This window comes from Megalops cyprinoides, chromosome 10, assembly GCF_013368585.1.
Source record: "Megalops cyprinoides isolate fMegCyp1 chromosome 10, fMegCyp1.pri, whole genome shotgun sequence".
NCBI classification, from domain to species: domain Eukaryota; kingdom Metazoa; phylum Chordata; class Actinopteri; order Elopiformes; family Megalopidae; genus Megalops; species Megalops cyprinoides.
The window spans coordinates 8,113,114-8,131,461 of NC_050592.1; the positions used below are offsets into that span (position 1 = coordinate 8,113,114).

Sequence of the window (18,348 nt, forward strand, 5' to 3'; positions counted from 1 at the left end):
TCTCGGCCGCTAACGCTACCGACGGGCCGCGTCAGCTGACACACGGAGTGGGTGCACTGACGACGCCGCGTCCCGCGTGTCTCGTTCACCCCCCCGTCTGCGCCGAGGCGACAGACCTTCACTCGTAAGCCAAACAACCACGAAAGTGTCACCGTGACATTTTTCCGATGACATTCAGGAAAGGACGTCGATGTTTCTAATAAGCAGGGTGAGCCTCTTGTTGTATTCATATTCCTGTGTTTGATTCTGCCAGTAGATGTGCTAGCAGAATGTGAATGTAATGTAATGTAATTATACCATTACATGTAACGTAGGGGATGTAATGAGATGAATGCAGTGCATTCTACACAGGACACTCCGCTTTCCCGGTTAAGAGAGGAGACTCGTGTTGCATGTTGCCCCACTTCTTCTTCAGTGTTACTTATGTCAAGCAAGCACTTTGGCAGTTTACTGTCACGGCGATGAGGACGGCCGAATGTGACGCGAGAGAGACGAGCCGGCGGCTATGCCGCCCGTGCTACCGCTACCCCCCCCCCCCCGTGGAATGACAGACAGATAAACCTGAAAGCTGAGGCATTTTATTAAAAGAACGTAACAGATTTTATAACCACTCCCGTCAGAAAACTAGCCCTGCCCTGATTATATACAGCCTGTACAGAAAGTGAGCAACTCATTACTACACTTCACTAAATTTTTCTAATCGGTTTGTTCGCTTTTTTCGAAACGGCTCATTCGACTTCCCCCCTTATTCTTAACACAGGTGCTGTTTCAACCCTCCTTCCCTTCCTTCCTCCTCTGGCATACTCCCTGTTCTCTCACCTCACCCCCTGCAGGAACCTTCTGCCGTTGTGACTCTCCCTCATTCCGCCCCCAACCCCCCCGACCCCCCCCCCCCCACCCCGTTCCCACTCTCCCTCCCTCCGCTCCCCTCTACACCGTCTCCTCGATGATGAACTCGATGGTGTGCTGGACGTCCTGCTCGCCGACCACGGACACCGAGGGGTGCAGAAGGACCAGGGAGGAGGGGTCCCCGTGGAACAGCGCGGTGGGGGCGGAGCTCTCCGCAGCGGGGGCGGGGGCCTGCACCAGCAGGATGGTACGCACGGCGGCCTCGCCCTCCTGGCCGGGGTCTCCGCCAGGCTCCTTGGCCACGGCGGCGGCATTGATGGCGGCATTGGCGGTAAGGGCGGCGGAGGCGTCCCGGCCGTGGATCTTGCTGTGCTTGTCCAGGTTGGAGCGGGAGCGGAAGGCCCGGTGGCACAGGCGGCAGGAGAAGGGCTTCTCGCCGCTGTGCGTGCGGGCGTGCTCTGTCAGCCGCGCCGCCACCGTGAAGCTGCGGCCGCACACCCAGCAGCAGAACGGCCGCATGCCGCTGTGGATGCGCTCGTGGTCCTGCAGGTGCGGAATCTGCCGGAAGCGCTTCCCACACTGCGAGCACTGCGGCACAAAGTGAAGAAACGCGTCACAGACCACACGCTTACAATGGACACATTACCACACATGCACATATGCTGAGAGTTACACACACTGAATCACAGACCACACACTTACAATGGACTCATTACCACACATGCACATATGCTGAGAGTTACACACACTGAATCACAGACCACACGCTTACAATGGACACATTACCACACATGCACATATGCTGACACACTGAATCACAGACCACACGCTTACAATGGACACATTACCACACATGCACATATGCTGAGAGTTACACACACTGAATCACAGACCACACGCTTACAATGGACACATTACCACACATGCACATATGCTGAGAGTTACACACACTGAATCACAGACCACACGCTTACAATGGACACATTACCACACATGCACATATGCTGAGAGTTACACACACTGAATCACAGACCGCATGCTTATAACTGACATATCAGCACACATGCACACATCAGGGTTTCCGCCAGGATTTTTTCTTGCCAGTCCGGTGTCCGGAAAGAAATTATTTTACTGGACAAATTTGTAGCTTACCGGTCACGTTCCAATAACAGTCTGTGTTACAAACGTAATTATAATGTACACCTAGGTTGACGAAAGAATGTCAATGACCTCAAATCAGTTTGACTATTTAATGAACAGTAACAATTAACGCAGTAACAGTAACGCGATTAACAGTAACGATTGAGCAAAACCTCAACATGAGCTGCTAAAATGTAGGCTATTACGAAACAATTGTAACCTGTAACACCTGTAGCCTGTTTAAAAAAAAGGCTAGGCCTACATGGCATCAAATGTAGCCTACAGGCTACCAGGTAACATTTTACTTTCTCCTCTGCTGCCGACTTGACATCAAACGTCTCCAATTTGTCTTCGCACCCTGCAATGCGCAGAACCTGCGTCACTCTCTGTTTAGGGACAGCCTTCATTATAGCTATGTTTTGTATGAACATTATTACCGGACATTTTCACCGGCAGGTTTTTAAATCAGTTTTTTTTTTTTAATAAATTTTACCAGGCAAAAACCAGTAATTACCGGCTAGCGGAAACGCTGGCACATATGCTGAGAGTTACACACACGGAAAAAAAATTCTCCCAAATGCAAGCTAATAAGAGTGTTGCTGGCAGATAAGAGCTCGTACGCATCTCAAGGGCAGTCTCACAGCACTGACCAACTGGGTACTTCAGATGAGTCACCAGCAACATCTTCGCAACAAAACACTGATTCACGCTGCTTTTGTTTGCTTGACACTGACAAAAGTCGGCAAAAGCTTATGGCAGGATTGTGCTGTGGAGGGCAGAGCTGGTAACCAATGTCTCTACCCTGACCTGAGGGAACCAGGTGTTAATATAACACCCACAAAAGCATCTTTTACATAACCAACAACTGCAAGGGAAGCTTGAACTAATTTTTAAGATACTGATAATGCACTTCATATGATGATGGCGTCATTTACCTGTATTCATTTTTACATACATAATGTAAGTCTAAGAATGTGATACTGGGACTGAAATGTTTGACCAACCAAGGATACTGAATGGCATTAATGTGATGTCATTTTCTATGTTCACAAAAGACCAATACTGAACGTTACTTTTTCAATATCTGGAAATCATATCTTAATTATGGGCTGTTTAGTGTGTCACTTGCTTGATTTTTTACAGTTCTATAATATTATACTTCTGTCATAATATCATAAAATTCAATATACTCATGTCACGGCTGTCACACCTACCCTCCGGTACCCTGATATTAGATTACGTGCGAATAAATTTTACTTTAGACTGACGGGCTGACTATAAACCCAACCGAGTTGTTCAAACACACTGTGCAAACATTACAGAAATGAAACGGAGTGACAGTCCCTCCCTCCCTCTCTCCCTCCCTCCCTCTCCCTCCCTCTCTCGCTCTCTCTCCCTCCTCCCCCCCTCCCTCTCTCTCTCCCTCCTCCCCCCCTCCCTCTCTCTCTCTCCCTCCCTCTCTCGCTCCCTCTCCCCCCCTCCCTCTCTCGCTCTCTCTCCCTCCCCCCCTCTCTCCCTCCCTCTCTCGCTCTCCCTCCCTCCCTCTCTCGCTCTCTCTCTCTCTCTCCCTCCCTCCCTCTCTCGCTCTCTGTCCCCCCCCGTCCCTCCCTCCCTCTTCACCTCGTAGGGCCTCTCCCCCGTGTGGATGCGCATGTGCAGGTTGAAGGTGGAGGCGTAGGCGAACTGCTTGCCGCAGTGCTCGCAGCGGTAGGGCCGGGGCTTGGCGGCCGGGCCCCTGGGGGCGACGGCGCCCTGGCAGTGGGCGAGGACGTGCTCCTCCAGGGCGGCGCCGGAGACGAAGCGGCGGCGGCAGGGGGCGAGCGGGCAGCGCAGCGGCGTCTGGCCCGTGTGCGAGAGCCGGTGCAGGTCCAGGCCCTCCTGCGTCACGCAGCAGTGCCCGCACATGTCACACTCCAGCTGACCCACGCTCCGGCCCCGCCCCTGGCCCCGCCCCCGGCCCCGGCTCCGGTCCTCCTTCCCCGAACAGTGCTGCATGTGGTTCTCCAGCACCGACTGGTTCAGGAACTGGGCCGAGCAGATGGGGCAGGACTTGGGCTCTTTCTCTGCGGAGAGAGAGAAAAGCACATGGAACACGTGGGGCAGCAACGTGGCGTAGTGGCTAAGGAGCAGGACTCGTAACCGACAGGTTGCCGGTTCGATTCCCTGCTGGGGCACTGATGCTGTACTCTTGGGTAAGGTACTTAACCCACAACTGCCTTGGTAAATATCCAGCTGTATAAATGGATAACGTTGTAAAAAAAAAAAAAAAAAAAACTAACTGTAATTGATTCAGGCTGCTCTGTATAAAGAGCATCTGCTAAATGCCAATAAAAAAATAATAATAATAATGGAGGTTCTGCTCTGAAGTAAACAGTATAGCAGAGGCTCCACGCTGCCAAGGTGGCAGGACGGCCAGCGCGAACTCCCAGAGGTCAGAGTCCGCGCCTTCTAATAAGTCTTTTACGCAGACAGACTTATTTCGGAGGGAGCTATTTTTATCGAAAGCGCTCTCTGCGCAGGACGAGAATGACTCAAAGGTCCTTGGGGGTTGGTCAAAAGCAGAGGACCTCGGTCTCTCCCAGGCGCGGATTAGACCACAGGGGCTGCTCTGCAGCTGCGGGATCAGAGAGAGAGAGAGGGAGAGAAAGAGAGAGAGCGGAGAGCCAGGCCCGCGGACAGAGGCGCAGTCCGCCACGAGGGACAGGGACAACATCCAGACGAAGCCTTCCGCTAGGAGGTGCGGCGGAGAGGCAGAAGAGAGGCAGAGGGGGAAGCAGCCCGCAATAAGGGAAGCGCTAACGAGAGAGGGAGGGAGAGAATAGAGGGCGAAAGATCACAGGAAATAGCCTGGCGAAGATGAGTGGGCAGCAGGAACCTTAAGGCAGTGTGTTCTGAGAGTGAGAAAGAGAAAGAGAGACAGAGAGAGGGGGACGGAGAAGACAATGCTGGGAGGGAGGGCAAAGCATGAGTCAGTCCAAGATTCAGAAAACAAGTTGCGAGGAAGCTTTGTTAGAAAACACTGGATATTTATGGTATAAACCAACCAAGGCTATCAGCACAACCTAAAAAGACCTAAGATACAAAAAAGTCCATGTGTTCTTTCAAAGACACTGTATGCATGCAATCTTGTTCACATGACTGCAACTTTTTACTTGGTGAAGTCCCTCAGTAAAAACCAAAAAGGAATGTAGAGAACCACTCTGTGGTCACATTGATGAAAGGCAGAATTGTGGACTTTACTCAATGTCTGTATTTCTCAACCAAGTCAAACTGGGTGCAATTGCATGTGATCATTTTTATTAGATTATTATTGTACGAAATCAGAGACTTCATAATGTGCAATCTCCAGCTGGATGCTGCTGTGAGTCTTCTTTATTCCAGACACCTCGACTGACCTCGAGATTTTGCGTTTTATTCCGCAAACTACACACCTTATTCATGGCATTTGCGAATACTCTCACAGTATGTTCTCCTGGGAAAATGCGGAAATGATAAACGTCCAGACGCGAGCACTCTCTCACTAAATGCAACTCGTTTACTTTCAAACCGGAATTTCAGACGTACTCTTCTCAATGCCTTCTCTGCTGCTGGGAATTTCTTCAAGCGTAAAATGAGCAGGGACAGTTTTCCTATATTTCGTGTTCTAAAAGCAGCCAACAGACGCAAACAAAGCTTCAATGCCACGTACACAAGAGCGAGGGAAGAAAAGACACGTCTGACGGGTCAATGGCGAACAGGATGGCGAAGTAATGGGATTCCATCCAGCCCCAGTGATTCCATCATGACAAAAGAACCCATCACCTAGGGATACAGCTCCGTGCTAAAGATGAATAATTTGCCGAAGTGAAGTGTCTCACATCCTAATGACAGAGACAACGGCATCAATACCAGGAACAGAGCTCATAATGAGTTTAAACTGAGAGGTTTATATGCAGACGGAGAGGCAGCCAATGAAAGGACAGACAGAGAGAGACTCAGCGAAGGACGGAGATGAAACACACTGGCAAACACCCAGACAGAAGCAAGGGGCCAGCCCAGCCGCGGGCCCGGGCCGACACCGGGCTGAACTCTGACCTTGATGAATGAGAGAGTGGAGATCCAGCTGTTTTCTGCGCTTGAAGGACTGGCCACAGTCAGAGCAGGAGAAGACAGGAGCGATGTGGGTTTGCCTGACAAAAACAGAAAGGAGAAAAGGGAGAAGGAGGTTATGAGGTGGAAAAGGAGAAATGAGGTTAGCTTCCACACCCCTCAACTCTGACACTGCAAATCACCGCTGTGCCTTTTACTTCCCTAACGTTAGAAAGTCTTCTTTCACTGTCAGAGTGAAAGTGTTATCATCAAACATAACAAAAAGTAAGAAAATGGTATTACCCAGTGAAGAGGCAAAATATTATTGCCTCTTCACTGGTTAAAGCCCTTAGGCCTTCTTGTCGGTCTACTCAGTGTTACAGTGAAGGAAGCCAATATCACATATGAAAGTTGGGAAATTGCTTTCATTGGCTGAGAACAGCCCTCCTCAGAAAAAAAAAGAAACCACCGGTTGAGTTTGGCACAGGAGTGTCATTAAATGGGTCTATGAGTTGCGGTGGGCTAAAACTGACAGTGAAAAGGAACTAATATAGGCAGCCGTGTCTCTGAGCGTTCATTTGTCTGTGCTGAAAGGATAAATCAAGGCAGAGGTACAGTCACCATTCCTGAAAACGCTTAACCTACATCATTATTTTCATATCGAGCCATAATTTCCCATCCCATTAAGTTAAATTGCCTATCTAAACACTTAATTTGATACATGAGTCTAAGCCTGTATTTTCCCTTAATTAATAGCTCAATTTACCTTACTAATGAAGCTATGATTTGCTTTGTCTTCTTGTCAAACATAAATTGCTCCGCTCACTTCGTATGGTTTTTCTTTTAACAGGTACGAACAATTCTTTAAACTGTGTCACTGTTGCAAATGTATGTACAAATACATCTAGTTTGTCAGAGGGCTTGTCAACACCCACAGCCTCCTGAGAACCTGTGCTGTTACACACTCCGCGTGACAATGTATAATTTAAGGCATGCAATTAGACCTTCATCAAACGCTTTGCACTAGACAAGAAAACCACATAATATAGGGTCTGTATGAGCAAACATATGACCTTTGAAATTAGCTCTGCGTGGACAATGTGCTGAAGGTTTTCTTTTGGGCCCACATGTCTCCTGCTACAATACGACCGCTGCCAAAGCCTCATAACACACGCTGCTCTAACTGAATACACAGCACCTGGGCAAGGACACCTGGTTCCCCAGGAGACGCCTTTCACAGCTGCTGGCACAAACAATCCGCGGGTTCACTTTCTTAATAAAGAAATCGCTTATTAATAAAACAGGGCTTCCCAGGGAAACTGTCACTGTGTTACCCGCAATGACACATGTTTACATTGGAAAAGACGCCACTTTACAAACTGCAATTGACACGAGCTGTTGGAAGTTTAGGCTGCTATGCTTCCAGCTTCCAGGTAATATTTGTATGCATGCATGCATGTATGTATTGATTGTTGATGTGTGTATGGATCGTTTGAGTTGATTTCATGAAACACATGATTTGGAACGTAGTCAGGTAAAGCTGGTTGTTTTGAACTGGATTACTAGCCTGCTGTACACACGCTTTATGAATTGCATTTAATCCCTCCTGTTTTACTTTGCCTGGTTCACTTCTGCCAACTAATTCTACATCAGATGCTCTGGTTCACAAGCTCCGTGTACCTCAGTACATACCCAGGTGTACAGAGACTGCAAGAATTTTAAACTGCCCAGGAACTGGCGTCTACTGAGCACAAACAATGTAATAAAACAAATAACTATACGACAGCAGGTATTTACCTGTAGTTTCCTGCAAATAAAGTCTGACATTAAAAAAATATGATCTCTTCATTTAATTACTTTGCTCTAACAAAGGGTGCAAGAGGAAATCCAAATGAGTTCCAGCTCATGTGCTTGCTTAACCCACAGGTGTGTTGGCTCAGCAGCGCTGCGATTCGGAGGATTCATCTCTAATGCACACACACAGGCGACAGCACCGTCACACCGAGTAAGGGCGGCACATTTACATTACATTACATTACATTCATTTAGCAGACGCTCCTATCCAGGGCGACTTCCAGCACAAGGGAACAGAAGTGCATCCTTTCAAGCTGAGTGAGCAACAGTGTCAGACCAGTGAATGTGAGCATAACACTATTCAAGCCCTACCGCAAGGTTACTTGTGCACCCTGACTAGACAAGGGAAGCCAAGTATATTATCATACATCTGTCAGTAGAATCCAAAACACAGTGCGATACTACACCTAAAATAAACAGCAAGTAACAGAAGAAGCAGGTGTTAGGGGGTGGGGATTGAGGTGGAACCGAGACGCAGTCTGAAGAGGTGGGTCTTCAGAGCGTGGTCAGCATTTGCTCTTTTCACTGGCGCAGATCGGCAGGGCCGAGCTACCTGTGCTTCTCCAGCTGCGTCTGCGTGGCGAAGCTGGCGTGGCAGTCGGGGCAGGGGTGCGGCAGGGGGGGTCCGCCCCCGCCCCCGTCCCCGTCCCCCCTGTCCCCCTCCCCCTCGGCCCGGCGGTGGACGAGCTCGTGCCGCTTGAGCGCGCCCGGGTGGGAGAAGGTCTTCCCGCAGCGCTCGCAGCCGAAGGGCCGGGCACCGGAGTGGGTGCGGCAGTGTCGCATCAGGTTGCTGGGCCGGGAGAAGGACTTGCCGCAGGCCTTGCAGCTGAAGAGCTTCTCACCCGTGTGGGTGAAGACGTGCGCCCGCAGCAGGCAGCGGCGGGTGAAGGTGCGGCCGCAGTGGGGGCAGGCGTGCGGCAGGGGCGTGCGGGACCAGTCCCGGCTCAGCTTCGAGGGCGGCGGGAGGCCGTCCGCCACCGAGTCGCACGCCGGGTCCGTGTTGGCGGGAGATGCTAGCAGCTGTGGATCCGCCACGGAGGCCTGGTTCTCCCCCTCTGCCACCTTGTAGAGGAACACTCTCTCATCTTTCCCGTTCTCTGCTTAAACAGACACCAGAGAACACACCGCTTAATACAGTACCAGTCAAATATTTAGACACATCTACTCATAGAAGGGCTTTTCTTTATTTTTACTTTTTTCCACATTTTAGTGTAATAGTAAAGATATCAAAACTATCAAATAACACAAACAGAATTATGCATTGACCAAACAAGTGTTAACCAAATCAAAGCTTATAGTTTAGATTCTTCAAAATAACCAAATAACAAAATAAGTATTTTTTAAATTAAATTTTTTTTGAAAGAATAAATTGTCTAAGAAATTTGAAGCATTTAAGCATACGCCTTTAGATCAAAATGTCTTTGAATGCATGTTTCACATCATGTTAATCAGGTGTGTCCAAACCTTTGACTGGTATTGTATGTTCCATATTATGTCAAGATCTGATTTTCCCACACTCCTACGAGCCCTTACCTTTTAGCTTATTATGCAGCAAGATCAGGCCTGGGCTACTCTTCCTTTTTGTTGCCCCCAAAGTTGCCGCGTGGGGAGAGGACAGACACGCCACCCCCCCGGGGGACGTTGACTGATCCAGGGCCCCCTCCTGTCCCCTGTCGTCCCCCACCCTGTGCTTCCTGCGGTGGTACAGGTAGAGGGTGGTGTTCATGAAGCTCTCGCCACACTCGGAGCAGCGGTGCAGCGCCTCCTTCAGGTCGTGCTGAGCCCTGCGGTGCTGCACCAGCTCTGGCTCGGTGCTGAAGCTGGACCCGCAGTCCACGCACAGGAAGTTCTGAGGCTGGGGGGCAGCAGCACTGGCCGCACTGTCGGGGTCCGTATCCTGCTCGTCTCCGTCTGGGTGGGAATTCTGGGAGTCCGCCAACTCATTCTCCGGTGTGGTTCGGATCTCACCTACCCTCTCCTCTGATGCAACCTGCCCAACCTCTGTTTCCTTATCTAACATCTGCTCATCAGGACCAGAATTCTCAAACGCACCGTCACCTGTGTCACCTGGGTCACCTGTGTCACCTGGGTCACCTGTGTCACCTGGGTTCTGTCCCTCTACCACCTCCGTCTCGCTCCCTTCTCCCGCCCCGTCCTGGCCCTGTCCGTCGCCCTCCCTCTTCCGGTGCTGCTTGCGGTGATACAGGAAGAGGGTGGTGTTCAGGAAGCTCTCCCCGCACACCAGACAGCGGTGCAGCGCCCCCTCCAGGCCGTGCTGAGCCCTGCGGTGCGACACCAGCTCCGGCACCAAGCTGAACGCCGCCCCGCAGTCCACACACAGGAAGTTCTGCCGCGACACGGGGGGCGCGGAGGGCTTGCTCTTCCGAATCCCGCGCCTCTTCGAACTCGAATCCTGCTCTTCCGAGTGGGCGGGCGCATCCTGGCGGTCGTCCGGCTCCTTTTCGGGGGCGGAGGGGCCGTCCCGCACCGCTGCTGGGACGCGCCCCGATTCGGCTCCTTGCCCCAGCGCCTCCTCCCCGCCCACACCCCTGTTCCCGCTCCCTCCTGCGGCGCCCGGCAGGTAGGAATGATCCTGGCACACCGCTCGCTCCTGCTCCTCGCACCCCGTCTGCGCCGCCCCCGTCTTCACGCCCGCCCGCCCCTCCCTCTGCCTCGCTCCCCCGCTGTCCTCCTCCCCCACCTCGCCTGCCCCTTCCCGCCGTCTCTCCTCCTCAGCCTCTCCGGGAGGCCCCTCTCCCCCTCCCCCTCCCCCTCCCTCCTCTGCACCCCGCTCCGGGCCCGGCGTCTCCTCCCCCTGCTCCTTCCCTTCTCCGCCGGGTTCCGATCCGGTCGCGTGGCACTGGCCCAGCTTGCGGTGCTGCTGCCACAGGCCCAGCGACTCGAACAGACACCCGCAGTCTGCGCACTGGTACTGTATCTGGCTGAGCGAGCCGGCGCCGGCCTTGCTCTGGTTCGTCTGAGCCGGCTGCTCCGGGATGTGCAGCACCATGGAGGTCCCATTCTGGTTCTGAACTTGCTGATCGCAGGGCTTCAGCAGGGACAGAACAGGCTGTGTCTCTGAGTGGTTCTGTTGGGAGAAAGGAGGGACACAGAGAGTACAATAAATACCACGGCGTACCCCCCTGCATGAAAGACAACGACCTTTCCTGGACTAGACAGGCAAGATCATTGCAAAAAACACACACACCACTCTGACCTGTCAGAAACTGAATGCTGACATCTTTCCCAGACACATAAAAATGGAGTGTTCAGCTTTCAGAGGATCAAAGGTCAGTAATGCCAAGAGGCATCATTAAATCCGGTTCAGGCCGGGACGCGGGCCGGAGGGTGGGAGGGTCTGACCAATCAGACTACGGTGATGGACGTGTGAGGCTCCCTGGCACCGAGGTGCTTTGAGCTCAGCCCGCTGGTCCGAGTCGGGTCCGATTCAACTGGATGATCAGCTCCACGTGAACGTTCAAGGTTAATGCCATGCAGGGTGTTCACAGTGCAGCGCCGTGGTAAGGAGCAATGCCCCTCGCTCTCTGTTCAGGCAGCTTGTCCCACCACTCACCATACACACGTGTCTTTATTCACTCACTGTTAATGTAGGAGAAACACCCAGAACTTGTCTCCACATTCTCATAAACACACACACGAAACAGTAAATAAGCAACAGGCAAAAATGTTACAAGCGTTTACCACCATTCACACTCCATACACCTCCCCTGTTCATAAACAGCAGTATCAGTAGTGTAGATTGTCACCGTCTGCAACAAGCATAGCAGGCCTCATTTTTCTTCTACAATCTTCTTCAGGGGTGGCTGTGCTGCAGTTGCCAGTTTCAGGATGGTGGGTTGTTTTCTTTTGTGTTCTGAAGCCTTTTGCATTATTGATGAGGAAAAAAAAATGAGTAGACAGAGGATAAAACAACAGCCTCGGAGTGGTGCGGACCTGTCTGCGGACTCACTGTTCTCAGCGACTTCCACGCTTGCGGCAGCGGTTCGGCGTTAGCGGTAAGGAGCAGGTCTAGTAAGTGAAAGGTTGCTGATGCGATTCCCTGCTGGGACACTGCTGTTGTACCCCTGGGCAGGGTTTTTCACCCACAATTGCCTCAGTAAATATCCAGCTGTACAAATTGACAAAAATTGTAGCCTGTGCAAGCTGCTCTGGATAAGAGCGTCTGCTATATGACAATAACATAGTACTGCTAGGGGAGGGAGCGGAGAGCCAGCAGCTGCTCGGGCATCCCTCCCTTCTTCCCCTCCACAAACTTCAATTCAGACGAGAGAAGCAACCAGCATTCCATCAGGCGTGAAAATAAATTACATCTGTGACATTTGCATCCGAGTGGTTTCCTTAACAACCTTATTTACTTTCATCCCTCGAGTTCAGACCACTTATGAAGTGCTGCGATCGCGCATAAAGGTGAGTATAAATGCGTACAACCTTCTTCTCTTCGCACAAAACCAACATCCTTTCAAAACCACACATAAGTGGCGAACACATCATCCTCTTACTTTATGATGATGTTTCATTTTCTGCTTCGGAGGCGCAGCTTGTAATTTCTCCTTCAATCACATAAATCTCCAGTGCCAGTCTCAGGCGCACTTCAAAAACCGCCATTCAGTGTAATAGCTGCTTCCATTCATATAGTCTGCAAATACCTCCTCTTTATAAAGGCGTCCGCTTTGTGCAACATAAAAATTATGATAATTTAGGTAATGAAGTCAAAAACAGAAATAATTAAGCAGCTGAGGGGGGAGCACGGGCCAAAGTGCCATAAGGTGCTTAGGTTTTATAGAGTGTCACAGCAGCTGATTCATCTGTCGGGAGGCCAATGAGCACTTCATCAGGAGGAGGGGTGGTACTGAGTGATGCATCTCTCTCAGCCCGTCCTCCTGCTGGCAGATCAAGACGCAATCTGCCTGTCACTCAGTGCGCCGTGCTTTATGGCGTCTCTGAGGCGCACGCATGAGACGCATGAGAGGCTTGTTGCTAAATCTCAGTCATCAAAGGGCTCGCCATAATCACAGGCTACAGTGAGGTCAAGCAACAAGAACACCACACTGACAGCACAGACACACAAGAGATCAATCTGATCTGTGTAAGGATGCTGATACCTATTTTTCCAATTATTTGACCCTGCTGGAGGTGACACACCCTTTACCATATTATGACTAATTTACCAAATTTTAAGCACAGTACCTCAGCCTGGATGTCAGGGGGAGCTGTAGGGGACACTTCCCTTCTTTCATCTTCAGAGCTGCAGGTCAGCTGGTGCACAAGCACTTCCTCCAAGGAGTTGAACTCCTGGTAGCAGGGGAAGCACATATACACGGAGGACTCTGTCTCCATCCCTGACAGGGAACAAAATTATGACATCAACAGGGTGATCAGACTAGCTGGAAAAAAAATCTAATTTACACTGACCCAAAGGATCTCCTAGGGCTGGGTGATATAGCCGTCGCGATATATCAAATAGCTATTTTAGCGCAACAACAGCTAGCCCCAGCATTTGGCTTTACGTTTCTTCCTGTATTTTTTTCCCTTTAGTCATACCTGATGTGGGAGCACACCTCCAGTTTTGAAATGTGAAATGCTTCCGGGGGAAAAAACAACATTCGTATCTATTCAATGCTTATATCACACAACACTAACAGCGCTATGCTGCTTCCATGTGATAGACAGAAACACATGGCTACAAAGATAAAGAGTGAAAACATATGCTGTGTGTTTTTCAAAGCTAATAGGTAAGTTAACCAACATATAGATACAAGTGATATTTTTCTGCCCCGGATGCATTTCACTGAACTTTCGAAGTGTGCTCCCACATCAGGTATGACTAACGGGGAAAAAAAACTGGAGGAAACCTAACACCACATACCGGAGATAGCTGTTATTGCGCTAAAAATAGCTATTCGATGCATTGCGACGGCTATATCGCTCAGCCCTAGGATCTCCTCAAAGCCAGTCCCTTTTTGAACATATTTTTTCATCATTAACTGACTGGCTTAAATCACCCTGTGTTCTTACCTGAAATACATTCATTACTACTGAATTACAACACGTCTTATTACAAATTTATAACATGTTTTCAGCATACATATTTCATATATAAAGTTATCTTTTCCATTTGCTAAATCCTGAAATGAAAAAAAAAAACATTGTTGAGGCCTTACAAGCTTTTCCCCAACTTTGTTAAGTGATATGTTTTGTCATTTGGCAGACTTGTGGCAACACTCCTCTTTACATAACTGAAGTCCCCTGGTGACATTGTACACAGCTCCTTACATCTCGTTCTACTAAAAAAGGATAGTGGATGTGACAGACTGGATTCCACAGTACATTAACTCTGCCCTGGGAGAGAAATGTGGTGTGAAACAGTCAGTGTGAATTTCTGTCCCTGTTCCTCCATTAGTGGTAAGGATTCAGAGTGAAGCGAGGCAACGGATGCTGTGTAGCCAGATGGTCGGTTACATAGTATTGGCTGAGAATTACGCATCTGTGAAATGATGCGAAGTCCAAATTCCTGAATTAAACCTTCTGTGGCTATATATGTTATAGCTACAAATGTAAGGCCTTTAAGTCTGTACGTGTGTAAGGACAACAATTGGACCACTTAATCAATTTAAGTTGATTAACTAGTTAACTATTGTTTTTTTTTAATGGACCTTCATCTGGTTAAGTAAATATAACTGAAATATAGTTGTGACTAGTGCTTGTACAGTCAGAGCCAGTGAATACCCAAAGTGCCTGTACACCTTAACTGAGCATTGTACACTAGAACACTTTGGGTTGCTGATAACCGAGCCCTATATAGACCAGAGGATCAATCTACCGTTCAATGTGGCTATGAAAGTCCAATCTGTAACCCAATACATTTACCACAGTTAAGAAACAGAAAACCCTGAAAAAGTATACAGGCTGGTTCCAGGTATCAAACATGCATTATTAGGAGACACTCATAGTTTAATCTTTTAATTCACAACCAAACAAGCCTCAAGAGAAACGTGTTTGAGGCTCTTTGAATTTTGAAGGGGTTAATAAATTGGGCTATTTAGTAATTAGGGATGCAACTAATCTGTCGTATTCAACCGTCAGTCAAGAGCGTGTATATCAGCAGTGAAATCTAACCACCGACATCCCAAACCATTCACTAGATGACATTCTAGGCAAGGCGGGGCTCTCATTCCCACTCCAAGAAAAAGAAGGAGGTCATTTTGAGGATGAGGGGAAAGAAAATGACCATTGCAAAAATTAGTAAGACTCTTGGCATTGCCAAATCAGCAATGTGGAATGTCCTTAAGAAAAAGGAAAACATTGAAGGAGTCACCAATAGGCTGAGAACAGGTCATCCAAGAAAGATGACAGAAAGGTGACAGAAAAATTATTCTAAGTGTAAAGACAAATCCCCAAACAAACAGTTAGGGAAATCAAAAGTGATCACCAGAGTGTGGGGCGCAAATATCAAGTACCAGAATCTGCAGAAGACTTCACTAGCAAAACACACAGGCTACACTGCACGGTGTACGCCCCTCATCAGCAACAAGAACAGACAGGCCAAATTTATTGATGATGTAATTGAAGATGGCAGCAGCAAGCTGAAATCTGAGACATACAGACAGGTCTTCTCTGCAAATGTAAAAAAAAAAAAAAAAAAAAAATGACACCACACATAGACGGAAGTGTGCTATGCACCAGGACAATGACCCAAAACACGCTACTCGCTGATCACAGGAGTTCCTCAGAAAAAAAAGGTGGGAAATTTAAACTGGGCAGGTCAGTCACCACATCTGAATCCTAATGAGTATGCATTTCACTCAAAAGGAGGCCCCAGGCAGAAAATCTGACCTACAAGCAACAAAGAAAGAGGCTGCAGTTAAATCTGGCAAAGCATCCTAGGTGAAGAAACAAAGAGTCTGGTGATGTGAATGGGATGGAGGCTTGAGGCAGTTATTGCAAGCAAGGGATGTGCAGCTAAACACCGACTCTTTTTCACTTCCTTTATTTACTTTCAGTTAATTGCCCCAGTGCATACGGTCATTTTAATCAGGGGGGACTGCACACAAAATATGCTTTTGTTTAAGAATGATTAATTATTTTTGCAAAAAAATACACAGAAGTAAAAGTAGCTTTCTGAACTCTGGCTCATGTTAATTTGTTGTATCCGAATTTGAATTTCTTACGTCTACCACAGAAAAACACCAATTTTAGGTCTGTGTTACAGCACTTGTGGGGAGCACTGTATATCAAGCAGATTATATTTGTTTCTTCTTGTTGTTGTCATTCAAGTGATGATTCAAGTGATTAGTACATTTTTATCATCAAAATCCTATCATAGGGTAAAAAGACCCATTTGTCACTGTTAAGTAACACAGTTCATCCTCCATTAAGAATGATTAATCAATAATCCTCGCTTTCAGCTATGAACTAATGGATGGTCAGAAATGTGAGCCATTTAAATCCACAATTGATAATTATTGCTTTTATTTACTCGTAATGTATCACTGTATTCATAGACTGTATGTGGAAAGGTGCTTAACAAATGAAATTTACCATAATTATCATTACAAAAGCTACGTTACGGTTAGTTCTGTCAGTCGAACAGCAAGGCACAGATGGAAATTATTTCAAAATCAAGTTCAGACTAATACAAAGAAGCAATTTTTCCACCAGGACAGTTACACATCCATGGAACAGATTACTGGGATTCATAGTGGAAGCAAAGATTATTAGACTGTTCAAGACCAGGCTTGACACACTCCTAGATGCACTCCAGAGTCCAAACAATTGGGAGAACGACAAGCTTAGCTGGGCTGAACAGCATGTTCTTGTCCTTAAACTCCGCCTGTCCTTGCGTCCAATCTAGCCATATCACATCATGTATCATACCAACATAGGAATATATCATAATTTATCAATAGCTAAATGTGTTCCCAATGTGTATGATTTATCTTTGTAACCTACCAGGCTAATTAGCAAACAGATTAGCTATAAGGAGGGCTTATAGGGAGACAATCTATCTTGATGTTGTGAACTTCTGGTGACTGGCTGCCAGTTCATTAATTCACATTACTTTCAAACTAGCAAAAGAAGGTGAACTTAAATTAATTAACTGCTGCGATCTGACTGACATTACATGTTATACACATGTGCCTGTCAGCGTTCTGTCTAGGCTTGACCTGACCTGAAAAGCAAAGGTATACACAATAGTGATGATAAGGCTAGCCAGCTTCTTCTTATGTGATGCAAGGTATTAGCACTGGTGATTCGTAAAGGAGCACAGGCTGCTAGCCACAGTATCTCCACAGCTGCAACCTGTAACTCTTCCATCTGTCATGCAAGTTAATGACTTTCAGTGCCTGACTGAAAGTGAGAAATGTCTCTGAAAACAAGTAGGCTAAGGCAATGCACCATTCAGGGTGAAAGAGAACAGCAAATGGTACAATAAAGGGAGGGAGAGGACATCTACTCTTTGAATGTTGTGACAAGAGAAAATGGAGACATGGTTTCCATTATTGGGTAAAATTGCATGGTGTTCTGAGTAATGGAATCTGCTTGCTGTTGCCTTTAGAATCAAACATACCGGAACTCACCCTTGCATACTTCTATAAGAACAACATACCAATACAGAATTCCATTAACCTATCAATGTTAATCTTCTAGGCAAAACACATTAGAACTATTTTACATCGACGACTGTCAACACACACACACACATACATATATATATATGAGAGAGATATGCACATATAGAGTTGAACTCAGTCTCTAATTAAACTTTTGTCAATCCAGTGCGGAGTAATGTGAAAGAAATAGAGTATGTACTTAACTATACAATAAAACGAGCATATGATATCGCCACGGTCTCTTCCAGATTACCGACATTTTTAATCATTCCTGGCTTCGGTGTTGCCAACACTGAATGGTTGCTGCTAGATAGTTTGGAATATGTATAGTGGCCCCAGCCTCCAGCTAACAACACTACCTTCCTTCTAGTTAATATTTGTGCCGAGCATGCTGGGTGTTATTGCTCTTGGCTAATTGCTCGTTAGCGAGTATGTGGCTTGTTAAGGAGGTAACTGCTGAGCTAGCCAGCCCACAGCGATCCGATCCCGTAACCTGCACATACTGGTGGGTCTCCTCCAGGTTATTAAACTAGCTATCGTTGATACGACGGCGGTGCCTTTTCTCTCTTCTTCTGTGGTGTTATGGCGGACTGTAACACAACGTAACGAGTGCCTCCTCTCTCTCGGCGGAGTATTGTCTCCTGTCCACCGAGACTCAGGGCATACGCTTCCGTAAATTTGTAACGTAGGAAGTAAAAGTCACATATATATAGCATATAAAAGTACTTTGCTGTGTAATGGGGGAGAAAAAATAACTCACCGTGTCCGTGTATGGCAGAGTTTACATTCTGCATAAAAAACTGGC

At 47.9% G+C, this 18,348-nt stretch overlaps 1 protein-coding gene across 1 annotated transcript; it reads right to left on the reverse strand.

Moving 5' to 3' along the window:
- Positions 1 to 930: 930 nt before the first annotated feature.
- Positions 931 to 18,348, reverse strand: znf574 (zinc finger protein 574). The gene is made up of 7 exons (XM_036538639.1): positions 18,304 to 18,348; positions 13,120 to 13,271; positions 9,445 to 10,999; positions 8,465 to 9,011; positions 6,064 to 6,158; positions 3,610 to 4,052; positions 931 to 1,437 (listed from the first exon to the last, which is right to left on the reverse strand). Exons 1-7 carry the CDS (start codon positions 18,335 to 18,337, stop codon positions 931 to 933), a joined length of 3,333 nt encoding a protein of 1,110 aa, XP_036394532.1. The 5' UTR covers positions 18,338 to 18,348.

Bases quoted from the DNA above. Each gene is read 5' to 3' on its own strand.
- znf574 (XM_036538639.1), bottom strand. From the start codon at position 18,337: ATGCAGAATGTAAACTCTGCCATACACGGACACG. The intron at 11,000-13,119 runs GTACTGTGCTTA...TTCTCCCAACAG, and splicing joins CCCCTGACATCCAGGCTGAG to AACCACTCAGAGACACAGCC. The intron at 9,012-9,444 runs GTAAGGGCTCGT...TGTCTGTTTAAG, and splicing joins GCTGCATAATAAGCTAAAAG to CAGAGAACGGGAAAGATGAG.